Here is a 15337-nt window from a genome sequence, read left to right as displayed (position 1 = left end):
TTAACTTAATTTGTTTAGGGAACTTGATGCATTTTCTACACATAATAATGGCGAATCAGAAACTGAAATGGCGAATTCCAAACTCGAATCAGTTGAGAACAGCGATTTTTAACCCACTTGGGACTCGATTCCGAGCAGACTATAGCATTCACTTTTCGTCCATGTATGGATAGAATCCTGTAATCTTGCAAAGTTTTGAAGACACTTCATTGGATCGTCTCGATATTTGGTTGATACATGTTACCACCCTAGACACATCTGAAGCCCAAAAACTGGCCAATACATTTTCAAAACTTCCCAAAATAACTGGATGGACTGGATGATAAGTGATTGCAATAGCCCACTGTGAATTAAGTGACAAGTGGGCTAAATAGCAGATCTAATAACGCATAGAACAGATGGGTCTCCATTCCAAACCTGATACATCATTTTTACCTTTAAATGTGTCTGAAATCACTCCGAAAAGCAATTTAGATTACGTGGGCAGAAGCACAAATCCTCTCCTTGCTAGATACAACAAAAAATAACCCAGACAAGATAAAACTTTAAATATAATACAATTTCTTTCTTTTTCTTCTTTTGACATGAATACAAGTAATAAGTAAAGGCGAATGCTAACAATTTTCCCATCAAAGTATGCACGCTCGTCTAAAAACCTATCCATTAAAAGCAATTTGCCCATTATCTGGCGGAATAAAACAAAATTTCTCAAGCGTGGCAAAGTTGATTTCGCCGATATGTTATTTTAGCCAGTGCGCAGATGAAACTATGACGTATGCGCATGACAGACACAAGATGACCATTAGCACGATATATGAACACATGACGGATGGGCACAGGTTTATAATCGTGTACTAGTACAACACAATGACACATTACTGGCGGGAAATTTTTTTACAGTGATCATGATGAAAATCAACATTGAAGCGCAACGATTGAACATTATTTAGTACATACATATGCAATGTACCTATACCGTTAGCAGATATGACAATTATCAAACGCGACTATCGTCAAAAATATAAATTAATCATAATTCGCATCGAAATATGCAATTCATTGAATATCCGAGTCTGGCTTCTGGTAATGCAAGTATTTTCCTCTGTTTTGACAATACAGAGAATAATCAGCAAGGTGCCAGTTTCTTCAATCCGTACGGTAGTCTACGTACCGCACAACGATGAATTCATTGATAATACCTTTTTAAAAACACCGGAAATTTATATTCTTAACAGTATTTTCAGCTGCATTTTCACCGATTAACTTGTACTGTATATGAGAGACACGCGTCTAGTTTCTTAAGTATGAAGTGAACAGCAGTTTCTACACAGATGGTTTTTGTACATCGGGGTTTTTACGCGCCGTCAGTTCATCCCGATAAATCGTTCGCGGCGAACATATCTTGATCATACGCCTGCGCTCGAACGACGCGTCCGCCGAAGAATCGTCCGTTTAACGCTTTTATCGCCGAATTCAGAGCTGAAATTAAATAAGAAGCAAGAACTGTACAACAGCGTACAGGACACGGTGCCGACTTCGAAGTCTTCTCAAACGCTCGGAAATGTGCACCACACCCACCACATAGCTTGCTGGGGCGAACTCTTTTATCAGATCGGAGAATCCGTTTGCCTCCAATCGTACTCTTTTATTGGTCACGTGACTTTTTGGAGTCTCCGAAACCTCCTTTCTGTTGATTCGGATTTTGTGTGGAGCCAGCCGGAGATTTCGGACGGAGACTTCGGAGGTCATAAAAGAGTACGCCCCTATAGTATACCCAGATCGAAATTTTTTTCATTTCAAATAACTTCCGTTTAAAATTTTAGCTACCCGATCCATAATAAGTAAGCCAAATCATGGCTCATTCTTTATTAAATACAGCTGACTTCGCTCCCTATGAGCCAATTGCTTTCTTACTCCAATGGGGAATCAGCACAAACCAGATGGCGCTACAATATACTCGCTTACACAGTGAAAATTAGTTCATTTTGAACGAGATTTTTAGGCTCCCAAATGGAAATGTTGTCAAATAAGTCATCGAATAGGTATAACATTGATGTCCCAATAAGCGTATGGATAGCTTTATTAGAAATTGATTCATTAAAGAGAAAAGCTGACTCGAATTTAATTGAAAGGTAGAAGAAATGCACAGTAACCGAACAACCACTAGCGAACCTTGCAGATCCTGGCCTGCCATACGGGGTCATTCATTTATTATGTATGCATTAGGGGAGGGGGTAAGGGTCAGTGCAATGGCGTACTGTAATGCTAAACGTATAGGTAAAATGGCCAATTTTGCGTACAGAGGGGGAGGAGGGTTAAAAAATTCAAATTTCATGCGTACTTAATAAATGAATGATCCCTACGTGGAATCTTTCATTGCCAAAGTAGCGGTGCCAGTAGCCTATTCATGTGATGATGATCTGACCACCTTGTTCGACACGTGAACTTTGGTTTTTTCATGAAAAATAAAATTGACGTTACAGGGAAACGACCAAGCTTGGTTGGCGCGCTCGTGTTATGTTGTGTGGTACGAATTAGTCGATTTTTAATGGGCGAAGAAGGCTTCTTTGCCGGAAATTATTGGACGTTTATCGCGCCTCACAATTCATTTGCCTCCTAACGAAATTTCTTGCTCCTGCGAGATCAGAGGAAAGCAAAATTTCTACTGCATTAAGTTCAATCCAATATTCTCGTAAATTTCATTAGTGGGACTCTTCAGTTCAATTGTACATCCACATGGATATTCTATCAGGTTTTTCCTTATTCAACTGCAGAGATTTGGACCACGAACCTATAATCAACATCGATAAAATTCCTACCTTTTTCATCGCCGAATTCAACGAATATTTTCACAATCACGTCAGCATCTTCCTCTTCTCCTTGTCGTTCTTGATAAATGATCACGCGGTCTACGTGTCCGAATTTGCCGCATTCTTCTGTTACTTCAGTTTCCAATTCGTCGTCTAAATCTTCTACACCGACCATATTTCGCAAAACCATCACCCGATGCTGTGGGGGAAAAAGCATTTTTCAATCATCAGATTGATTGTACGCAACAACTTCCCACCCATTGTTCATCAAATAATTCTGTTAACCATTTAATTGCACCACAGTCTCACTTGCACTGCGGTAGAGGTCCCACATGACTACACCATATTGGTGGCAAAATAGGAGATTCAACTGATTGACCCTTGAAGTCTATAATTCCCCCATTTATCTTTTGGTATTATCTATGATAAGTCTCCAGCAGAGTAAAAACTATGGATGGCCGCCCCTCTAAAATCTGTAGTGGAGAACACTGCTTTCTTTTAAAGATGGATGCCTTTCTAAAACCCATATAATATGTCATCGAATACCGTGTATGCAAGGTATCTTGTAATGACAATCGAGAATGGAAATACAGTTATGACAACAGTCAAGATCGTGGCGATGTCCAACAACAACGTTACTGCTTCAATATTCAAAGGACCTACCTCTGACTGTCTCATCAGTTTTTGCATGACCATGTGCCTGGCGTTGCTGCCACTAATTTTCATGTTTTCTTGTTGATCGAGAGTTTGTGGCACATCTTCTTCAACTAACTTCTTCTGAGCATCCGACAACTGTTGCCCAGCTTTAGCATCTACAATAAATTGAAATGAAAGTAATATAGGGTATTTTCATGTACGTACTCTAGAGTCAAAGCTCGTGCGTCAAATAAATAGTTAACCTATACAGTACCACTCGTCCCGTTACGTACTCTAGAGTCATTCATTCCTTATGCTTGAAATAAATTACCATAAAAACCGGCGTATAAGTCGAAGGTTTTAATCCTTGATTTTACCACTAAATTATTGACCTTGACTTATACTGTTATATTGTTGACTTCTCAAAACAAACTATTCAATATAATGATACAAGTAATTATTCTTCTAAGAGAAGGGACTCGACTTATAAGCCGGATATATGTTAAAATCATGAAATGTAGGACTTGACCGGTAATCGACCTCGACTTATACGCCGCGTAGACTTTTACGCCGGTTTTTACCCTTTGATGAATTTTGTGTAAGTGAAATAATCGCTTACCTCTGACTGGATTATTGACAGGCGAAACAGCTGTGGGTGTTCCGCTGAGCTGGGGCACGACGATGCCAGGAGCGCTGATACTGGTGATGTTCGGTATCGTTGGAGCTGCGCTGAGACTGGTTGGCGCGATGAGACTTACTGGGGCGACGACAGCTGGAGGTAAACCAATGGCGGTTGGCACGGCTACGCCCGGCGGAGGCAACACCGGAGAGTTCGACGCCGAGCTTGATAGCGATGGAATAGCTACGCCAGGTGGTCCCGGAATCTATGAAAAGTAATTTCAAATCAGTATCAATATAACAGGTCTTAATATATTTAAGATGGACATTTCGAATTAATAGTAATGGTTAGGCTATGGGAGTAACGTTTGATTTGAGTTGGTATGAATGGTTTATTTGAAAGAACCATATTTGATTCTTCCCTCAATGATTAAATCATACCAATTATCTTCTTAACAGAATTTTACACTTCCATTCAGATGAAATTAAAGGAGTTTTTACCCTCTTCACTACCGCAGATAATTTTACACCCCTCACCAGGATTCGAACTCAATGGCATCATTAAATCAAATCAATTAGCTATTAGAGGTACTAGGCCCTATCCCTCCATCTATGAGTAAAAATTGGAACTAAATTGAAGAGGACGGTTATTACTCATTATATACGAGTCATTACACCACTGGTAAGTACACAGCTGCTTACCAGTGGCGAAATGACTCATATATTTGCAACGTAATAATACGTCATGCATGGTGTGTGAGGTCATTATTTCGTAACGAAAAGGTTAAGAACTTGCCGAAGACCTTCACTTAAAATATTAAGGACCATTTTCTGGGTTTAGCATCTTATGACAGGCTCCTCACACACATGACACATCCTGGTGGGGTTTTTATGGAATTTTTATCAGCAACACTCAAGTTAGATAAAATCCGGCCAAATTTTTTCAGAAATGCATCATGCATGCGATTGGAATACGTATGAACGCCAACGACGTTCTCTTCACATTTTGTCTTTCCAATTGATGTAATTGCCAACGATAAGATACCCCAAAGTCGTAACTGGGGGCAGCTCAGTATCGAATTGGCTGTGAGTGCGTTACTAATATCGTCTCTTCGTGTACTTACATTAGTAAGATCCATTGCAGTGATTTTAGCTGTAACAGCGGCCGCAGCGACGGCAGCAGCAGTTGGCATACTTCCCGGACCAGACGGAGCTTGTCCGGCATTCGGTGGAGTAATACACTGAAAATATGAGTTCAATTTTAAATGTTCCGAGTAAAACTGGTAATTGCCCGAATGATTTGAAACTATATGGGTCACCACAAACATAGAATTTGATTTTCATTTTTAACAATACGGTATATGCACAAGAGTCAACAGGAGAACATATACAGAACCTAAGAAACTCAACATATTTGTAAATATGTCATGAGCTACATTTTTGCAATCGATCGTGGTTACAAAATATGCATACGTACTAATATACAGTAAACTCCGCCTAAGTCGGATCAATTTGTACCCGATAATTTCGTCTGACATAGGGGGAATCCGACTTGGAAGACCAATTTTTTTAATATTTTGGAACTCATTTATAAAGGACTATGGTTGCTAATATAAGGTTTATTCACTGTAAAAATAAATCATCAAATGTGTACTATTTGAATAAGTGACCTCAGTTTTTGGTTGTTTGAAACCACGAAAGCATTACTTCATCTGGAAACTTAAATCTTTTTTATACTGCACCGAGTAGAGCATGTGGATCTGACTAAGGCAGAGTTTACTGTATAGTGAAATACAATTCTATTCTACTATTCAATGCCTTTGGTGAACGTTTACAAAAAGAAATGATCTTCACTGAGACTCATCATAATCAGAGATGTCATGAGTCACAATTTTTCATTTCATTGTGATTTGGAAATATTCATACCGGGTAGGTACAAAGTTAATTCACAAATTCCACAAAGTATGAGGAGTGCTCTTTTCCGTTTCCAGATTTCAAGCAAATTCAAAGTGATTGCAGCATTTCAGATATTGTATTCTCACCGACCAAGAAAACGTGGCATTATGCCGAGTTTGCCTCGATAAAAACTCAGCTTATAAGTTCAGGAACTGGCATATTCTGAACATTGAAATATATTGCTGTTCTTTCCTTATACATGTACAACCTACCTTTCCAACTCGAAGGAATTGTCCCCCAAGATCGAACAGATTCATCGAAGAGACTGCATCCTGGGCTGACTGCGATGAACCGTATTCGATGAAACCATAACCTCTGTAATTCAACACGAAAGATACATCAAATATAAGGAAAGCCCATATCCCCAGTTGTGAGCAGATTAGAAGAGTAAATCGCTATGATCTTACTTGTGTTTAGATGGCTTTGTCGTGTCCGGTGCCAAATGACAGCTCAGTATTGTACCGAAAGCTTGGAACACGCTGAAAATTTTAAACCATAAAGACATTATGGTATTTGATCGATTAAACCCACTATTAAGCTTGTTGCCGCGCTTGTGAGGAACAAAATAAACTGCATTACACCATTTTGATTTCCTCATTGATATAAATAGACGGTGCAGCAGTCAAATACTTCATAAGATCTTAGAAATATCATTTGACCCGGTGCCAGATCAGAAAGTAAAATGGTCGAAGTATAGCAAAGCAGTAAATTATTGGGCATTTTTTTGAGTCAGAAAAATATTGAGTAAATTATGCATTTGTAATTTGTTGGATGATGTTTGTTGCTTAATTATCCATAGAAGCAATTCCACTATCTTATTTGGCTTGAATGACTTTCAACACTAAATTAATGCCGACCGTTGTCAAAATGGAATAACGTGAAATCGAAATCAATCAACCAAAAAATCCATCTAGTTGAACGAAAAATCTGAATTAATTAATATCAATCATATCCGTAATGATGAAAATCCGAAGAAAGTGTATGTTACCTTTTTATGTCATTTTCAGTCAGATCATTATGAATTGATGCGATGTATATTCGATTGTAGGACTTTGCTTCGTGCGCGAGTTCTTCGATGATTGGTTGCGCTTGAGGCATATTACTCGGTCGGCCGACCTGAAATTACAGAAATATTACAGAAATACTATTTGCTATTCGATTATTGGGTATAAATGTATACAGGGCATGCTGGTATGAATCTGCAGCCTCTAACGACCCCGCACTTCATAACATCCACTAGTATAGTTGGGCGACATTATAATTAATGTAATAATAATCATAATGAGTGTTATGATGTACTTTATCCAGATACTCTGCTCAAAGCACTTTACAGATTCTTTCCAACAGTTGGTAGTAATACCCCAAGCTGATATCTCTTACAGTCATCTCTCCCTGGGGAGACTGACATCTAAGCTACTGTATTCAATGCTCAGGTATCACCTACCAACTTGCCCGGCTCACCTCTCCTTCATATTCGATATGTTTGTTTCTATAATCGATAAGTTTTGGTCGGACTCTTAAGCCCACGCAAAGCCTCGGCTGGAGGATTAAAAAATTTTAAGAATGGCATCCAAGTGTCAAATGCCCGAAGGGGAAATGGGAGTTCAGGTAGTCGATCCTGATACCGGTATTTTTAAGTAAGCACTGACTACATGATTATATTTTACCTTTATATTTCGTCCTCCAATCATCACTCCGTTCATTTGCTCTAAAGCCAAATGTGCAGCTTCTGGTAATTCATACTCAATAAATGCGAAGCCCTTGTGTTTATTAGTGACCGGATCCCACGACAAGTTGACACTTTTAATCGGACCGAATGGCATGAAAGCCTGTTTGATCGTATCCTCCTTTATTTCGAAATTTATGCTACCGACGTAGATGCGACACATCAGCGCGAGTGCCTGCTGTCGCTGTACTGTGTTCTGGAAATTTTGCATTTGCTGAAAAGGAACAAAATAAACAGCCATAAGATGAGTTAACATCTTCAAAAATCACAGCATCGATTGAAAAAATGTCTGTGCTTGATTACAAGGCTGCCAACCTTTGAGATATGAAATCAGTAACAAATTTAATCTTTTTCAGTAACACTTCATTGAAATGTGAAAGAAGATGTTCAAATTTATCAGTAATCAACAGTAAGACCCTTCAGAACATCTTTTATAATTCTGTACGTATCAAACAAATCAAATCAGTATATCTAATCGTAAAATAGTAACATTACTGAAAACCAAAGGCTTCTAAGTGTCTAACCTGCTGTTGATGAGCTATGGTCTGCTTCACCAGGACACTCTTAATACTCTGTTCCATGGCGTACTTCTTGGCGCGATTCACCGCCTCTTGTTGCAAAGACAATAACTTCGGCAACTGGAATGCTTTCGGCGTCTTTTTCGCGCCGGGTCCCTCGATCAGCGGGCCGCATTGTTCGGCCTGCAGAGCCATCGGGACCGCCGGCACAGGGACGACTTCTAAAAAGCAAACGATCGAGAATTAATTGAGGGAAACAATACGGAGGTCTGCGGTAAATTCTCTATCGAAATCATATTCAGCGTACAAATAAAAATATCATAAGAAATGGTGTATTCAAATTGGTTTGCGTCTCAGGTCGTATGATATATTTTGAACGTAGAATTCACCAAGATATGCGAGTTACGCTTTATTTCAAGCCAATTTTAATGTAACCGGCATATGCAAACAGAGCCAGGTCGACCAGGGGCAACATGAACTGAATTATCAATCAATACATAAATATGATAACAAAACAAGAGAGTGGACTTCGTATTCTGTTCGATATACATATTTGTATATCACAATTCCTTCAATCGTTTTTCGTTGATGCGCCACGCGGATGACAGACGTCGTTGAGAAACACTAATCGCAGCATTTTTTTTTTTTTATAGAATGGATTACCGATGGTTTCTGTGCAATGACTGGAAGGCCATTGCCAATCTTATGTGGTGCCTCCGTCACTACGTAGATTAACCCAGTATACAGGTTTTGCCCGTCATGCTTTTTCGGTAATATGCAAAATACAGAGAAAGAAGAGAAAACAAGAACATTACATATGGTGTCGCGAATGCAAAACTCAAGGCCGGGCAATGGTTCATTTCTTAATCCTTTCGCGCAAGATCTTCGAATTTTACCCAATTTCTTTCTTGATCGACATTTTTGAGTACATGTACAACCGGCAATTTCCTAAGCATGACCCGTCAACTATAGCAATCCCCTATTAAGGCAGCACTCATATATTTCAAAAACATAACCTTTGATAAAAATCCTGAAACCAAAATACGTTCTAATTTTCATCGACAATCCTGTCACTCTTGATACTGGCATGAATTGAGTTTAACTCTGGCCAATCCTTACAAATTATGAAAGTTTGTTATCAGAATAATGCAGGGTAATGTATTTTGAAACCGAAGGAAATGATAATGTCACCCAGATTCTGGCAGAACATAGCTTATACCTAGGTATGACACTTTGGTAGCAGGACAAGGAATAACGGTGTCGTACTTTTGCCCATCTACAAAACCAGCCACTTGATAGATCCATGTCATCCAACTGGGCCAGTTGCTAAAAAGTTGATTTAAGTTCACCATCAGAAAAGTACCCCAGTAACAATATAGTTTTAATCAAATATTATCCTTTTTAAAAGTCTGTTATCCACCAGTTGACTTCAAACCACCTTTGAGCAACCAACACTGTTAAATAGCCTATATGTTCTTCAAACTAAATGTCAAAAGCCAGAAATGAAGTTATAGGTCATAAAACATGACATCAATTTCAATTTTAATAAATTTGATTCATGTAAAAAAATCTAGATTTTTTATATAGGGCAGGATAAATCCAAAAATCCTTCAACACCAACCACACCGAGTCTTTGGTGGAGAAATCTGCAAATATATCGAAAGCATGGGAAGAGACATGGAGACAATTTTGATTAATGTCATCAATCAATGACGACTCTCGAGAAAAAAACAAAACAAAAAAGACAATTAATTCTACGCAAAACATCCCCTTTTTTCAACACGGTCAGTCAGACCGAGGAGTCCACGAACGTTAATATCAACAACCAGGAAATATACGGTCGACCATCGTTCTGTAAAAGACACCAGAAAAAAACATGGCATATATATGTGTGACACATTTGTCTTTTTTTTGAGAGGATATAGTCAGAAGCGTGGATACAAGTGAATTAAAATTTCAGTTTCTGACGAAGACTCAGAGGAGTGGGATAATTTTTTGAGAACAACAACGACACAAGATTGAAAAAAAGAAAGAAATCAAGTAGCAAGTCGTGTGAACCTTGCTCCTAAGAGATATGACATAGGCCTAAGCGTTGTTCCCCTGCCTGCAAAAGACAACAAAAACATGTACATATGTGTAAAAAATGCGCACAGGTACGTCGGAAAAAATAATATGAATAGACAAAAAAAAACAAGTGTCAAGTCGCTAGCCAAATTTGTAGCGGTTTGCCCAGGTGATGGCACAGATGTCTTCGGACCACGACCAACACTAGTATTACGGTAATGGGAGGAGATTTTAAGTCGCATTTTTCAGCGTTTTCTCTGAAAGACATATAAAAAAGAGAAGAGAAACCCATGTTAAAAAACCGCACACATCATACGTAAAAAATTGTTGGACAAAAAAACAAAAAAATCCGTAATATACCTAGTTATATTCTTCAAGTTCATCATGCATATGAAATATATGTACAACATCTATATTCACGGTGTGGAACCCCTCGATCCTGGCGCACCAGTTATCGATTTTAAATCCGCGCACTTATCTATCCCCAAGTTAACTGAAGATTTCACTTGCTATAAAACTGTTTTTTCTACAAAGTTTTTCACCTCAATAAACCTAATATGCCATTGTAAGAAAAGAGCAATGATTGGACAATTTTCACCCCGTAATAGGTACAAAATCCAAGCAGCAGGTACGTTTGAATTTTTCTTTACCAAGATAAGCAATTTGGTGACCACAACTACAAATGCAGCAATGGCCACCTGAATGGTTTGAACTGTTTTCCAATTGATGATCGAAATTTCGAAAAGGAAGAAAATGAAGAGATAAATGATGGTGATGATTATGGAACAGACTGCATACGAAACATTCTCACCCATACAACTTTAAGGGCCTGTTCTTACGTACAATTGAACCGGGTACTTTCTCGATATCATTTCGATTCGTAATGTCCAAATTGATTAACAATATTTCGAGCTTAACCGCAAGTAATGACGAAAAGAGCCCCCGTACATTCGAATAGATTTAGAATTTCAAACATTATGACCGCAATTCAAAATTACAAAATTCGAAACAATTTTTTTCCGAGACGAAGTTAAAAAGAACAAACTTTATAAGACCCAATGATTAGGATCGACACAGTCCGCTGAAAAACCAGCGCTTCAGCAGCTGTAACTAACAAATATCTATATTCAGAGGACTGTTCATCCTTCAAGATGGGTTCGCTAATTTCAGGAGATTATAACCTACCATCTTGTTCGATCTTGACCGGCGGTTCGATCTTCATCATTTTGGCCAACGGTTCCGGCGCCGGATAGTCGACGACCGACGGCACGGATTGCGGCATTATGACGGGAGGCGGCGGTACTGGCGCGGCGACCGGTTGTGGCGCCACAGGTGGTACGATTGTTGGCACCGGTTGCAGCAGCTGAGGAATCGGCGGCGGTGGAATATCGGGTATCATCGTCGAGATCATCGGCTTAATCTCGGCGTGCGCCTGCGTGTCGTTGTCGTCATCATCGCTGCCTGGCTATAAAGAGAAAATAAAAATAATTTCATCACTCTCAAAAGAATTTTCAAAAAACCCGGACAAAAGCCCGCTAAGTCAGATCCCGATATATGAGATTTTGGCGTAGGCGAGACAATAATTCAATGACCCATTAAGGCCCCCGCACACAAGCAAATTTTCCGTATGCATTTAGCGCAGAATATAGGGCCTCGAACACGAGCCGAAAACTGCGCTCGGCAAAGGGAGCTGTGGCAAGCACGTATGCATTATACAACCAAATTTCCTGCATATCTGTAGCATTTGTCAAATCTATTTGAATATAAAGAAATTTTTCTGTTCTCATTATATCTACACCGGGATTAAAAGCCTTGCCTGGGGAAAATTATGATTTAGATTTTTTAAAGAAATCCCATATCAACAGAAAGTGATATTCATGTCATAAATCAGTGTTTTTCTAATCTGAATTCAATATACAATCCGCTATCCTCAATTTTTGAGTAATGACGCATGCGCATTGATGACGAATGAAATGGAAATAGCGCCGAGTTGCCCGCACATGAGAGCGCAGTTGGCGCAGCGTCAAAAAATGTCAAACATGATAGATATTTGGCGAACGACAAAATGCTCATGAAAAGGCCCCCGCAAACGAGCTTTATCATGAACAAAAGTTACGTTATATTTAGAGAACATTCAGGAAATTTAACTCAATGTGAACAAAGTTAATAACCAACTGTCAGCACAGCGGTGATCACTACTTATGTTGATTATTTATTCCTCACTGCTAGCAAAAATAGCAAAATTTTTGTCGATAAAAACTGCGACCAAGTTAATTGTTTAAAAATCTGTGACACTTTGATACTTCCCAAGACAGCAGGACAAACTATGAAATTTCATGACGACTCTAACTTGAAATGAATTTGAATATATGGCATGTCCGCAAAGCCAAGTTTTTTTCTTTAACAATGATGCAAAATTTTATCTCATTGGTTTTGTGACAGACGTAACTTTTTTAATTGGCTGCGGCTACCCGTACGGTGATCTTCACAGGCTATCTGTAAGTGAGTAGGTTATTAGCGCATGCGCAATACAATAGAAATTTGACTTTCAATATTGATTCGAAACCAAAAGAAAAATACAAATGTATCTATCCCACTGTAGACCAGTGCCTTACCCACTGAGCCACAGAACACAACTGCAGGGTTGATGAAAGTTCATTTATACATAGCCTTACCTAACCCTAACCCTATTCTTTCACGCATGCGCGTACGTAACGTACGGGTAAGCACTTCGTTTTGACTTACAGCCATTACATCTTGAACTCTATATTGCTCCAAATAATTACCAGGGATGAAAACAGGTAAGTTTGAAAAGGTCAGAATTGTTATAGGTAGGTGCCTCATGCCGTAGGCCCTCCCCCATAAAATTATGAAGTCTCTCGACGTCAGATGAGAAATGGCCACTAAGACAGCTTCACACTAGCTTCATTTATTTGCGGCAATAACCAGATTGCCCGTTGTATAATCACTGAGGTAAATTTCACGGAAGAACTGTAAATGGGAAAACTCAGGCTAAAATAAAATGGGATATCTGATTGGCAAAAATGACATCATCTAGACTGCGCACTCAGTCTAGTGTGGCAGAGTTTCATTCCATATTAATATCAATGCCATCAGGTTCGAATTTCCAGGATAACTGACTCGCTGAACACATTCAACTCGCTGCATTGTTCTTTCGCAATGATTGACTAACAAAATCAAAAAAATTACCTAAATTTTGAATGCTTTTACAGATCAGACTAAATTGCTGTACCGGTATTAAAAGAAAAATTCACGGAATGCTTCACAACACAGCCCTCCCCCCAATTTTTGTCTACGGTTCTGCATTATTGATTTCAGACTCGTGATCAATATGAATCTAATAAAAGGTCGGAAAATCATCATCCCAGAATAACAAATGATAGAGATACATGTAACAAAATATAAGCATCGATACAAGATTACTTAAAATATTAACACCAATACAGGACAGTACATCTCTAACATCGATCAATTTGATCGCTCGTTTTCGATAATTAGTTAGTATGACAATAAAATTTTTTTACCTCATTTTTGACGCCGTTCTGTTGGTTGTTCAGCGCTTTCAACGTGTCCATCATCGAAAACATGATTTCGTTATTTAGCCGAGTCTACCGAGTTTGAAAAATTGAGCTCATATATCGAAGGAAAGAGAAAAGAATAAGTACATAGAATGCGCGTATGAAAAAAATTTCCTCACAATGGCCGCTCGAAAAATGTAGCATGTGGTAACAACAATCATGGACCAAATCAATTCAATTTTCAATTCAATTACAATTGATATATTCCTCATAAATGTGTACATCATGAAGATCAGGAGAGAATCCCACAATGATAATAAAAAGTCCGAAAATGAAACTTTGAGATAGTAGTTTATTCAACGTTTCGACTATATCCTAATAGTCATCTTCAGGAATAATGAGATACTACAGAAATTATGAGATATATATACAATCCAGAAATTCAGATGAAATTCACCATATTAACCAATCTCTCAAAAAACTTGCCTACCCCGATTTCCTATTGAAAAAAGCTCTACTTAAAGCTCGTACTACGCATTTTAGAAATAACAACCTTAGAACTCCTACGTTGGCTACCGATAAACAGCCTATCATTGTACCGTATGTACCTTTCCTCGAGAATTCTAAAGTTTCTCTTCGGTCACTAAATAAACAACTCATCTTTAAATACAATAATAAACTTAGTAACATATTGATTAACAACAAACCGAAAACCGAATCCCTAAACTGTGGAATTTATAAAATACCTTGTAAAGTTTGCGACAAAGTATATATAGGAGAAACAGGTCGGAATCTTAATCAACGCATAAAAGAGCATAAATTAGATGTAAAAAACTTTAAACCTGAAAGCGGAGTTGCTAGTCATGTTTTTCAGACTTCACACAATTTTGATTTTGCTAATGCTGAATTAGTTTACCCTTGCAGCGATAAAACTAGAAGACATATTTTGGAATCTGCATTAATTATTGAAAATTCGAACAACGTTGTAAACCTTAATAATGGTTTTTCACCCCATAATAAACTTATATCAAAATTCCTCTGTAAACTGGTTAAACTCAACACTTGATTTCCCCTTTGATTATTTGTTATTTGTTCTCTCATCAATTTCGTCTCTGACTTAACTTGTATTCACCTTTGTTTTAATTTAAGTGCCCCTTAGTTTGTCTTTCTTTTTACTACTGACTTTAAGTTTCATTTATATTTATACTCACTACTGTTGTTTATAATCACCCCTTAGTTTGCTTCCCTTTAATCTATTTTAGCGTGTAACTGTTTCTACGTTAATTTTCCTTTAGTTTGTATCATCTCTGATTACTTGAATTAGTCTCTTTGTCTCTGGATTGTATATATATCTCATAATTTCTGTAGTATCTCATTATTCCTGAAGATGACTATTAGGATATAGTCGAAACGTTGAATAAACTACTATCTCAAAGTTTCATTTTCGGACTTTTTATTATCATTGTGGGA

The 15337-nt window shown here is 38.2% G+C and overlaps 1 protein-coding gene across 1 annotated transcript; it reads right to left on the bottom strand.

The window, feature by feature from the left end:
• Window positions 1–544: 544 nt before the first annotated feature.
• Window positions 545–14046, bottom strand: LOC141898364 (poly(U)-binding-splicing factor PUF60-like). Its single transcript, XM_074784216.1, has 12 exons — window positions 13874–14046; window positions 11514–11793; window positions 8271–8485; window positions 7688–7960; window positions 7009–7136; window positions 6428–6499; window positions 6233–6335; window positions 5189–5305; window positions 4066–4330; window positions 3474–3622; window positions 2820–3009; window positions 545–1479 (listed from the first exon to the last, which is right to left on the bottom strand). The coding sequence occupies exons 1-12, from the start codon at window positions 13934–13936 to the stop codon at window positions 1370–1372; spliced, it is 1965 nt and encodes a 654-aa protein (XP_074640317.1). The 5' UTR covers window positions 13937–14046; the 3' UTR covers window positions 545–1369.
• Between the last annotated feature and the right edge of the window lie 1291 nt (window positions 14047–15337).

Source organism: Tubulanus polymorphus, chromosome 2, assembly GCF_964204645.1.
Source record: "Tubulanus polymorphus chromosome 2, tnTubPoly1.2, whole genome shotgun sequence".
NCBI lineage: Eukaryota > Metazoa > Nemertea > Palaeonemertea > Tubulaniformes > Tubulanidae > Tubulanus > Tubulanus polymorphus.
Note: the sequence above shows the minus strand (reverse complement) of the source record. Positions and strands in the feature narration are given on the sequence as shown.

What these genes read in the sequence shown, in the direction of transcription:
- LOC141898364 (XM_074784216.1), bottom strand. Translation starts at nt 13,936, where the DNA reads ATGTTTTCGATGATGGACACGTTGAAAGCGCTGAACAACCAACAGAAC. An exon ending in TTGGAGGACGAAATATAAAG is followed by an intron (nt 7,137 to 7,687) that starts GTAAAATATAAT and finishes CTGTAATTTCAG; the next exon opens with GTCGGCCGACCGAGTAATAT. An exon ending in ACAAAGCCATCTAAACACAA is followed by an intron (nt 6,336 to 6,427) that starts GTAAGATCATAG and finishes GTTGAATTACAG; the next exon opens with AGGTTATGGTTTCATCGAAT.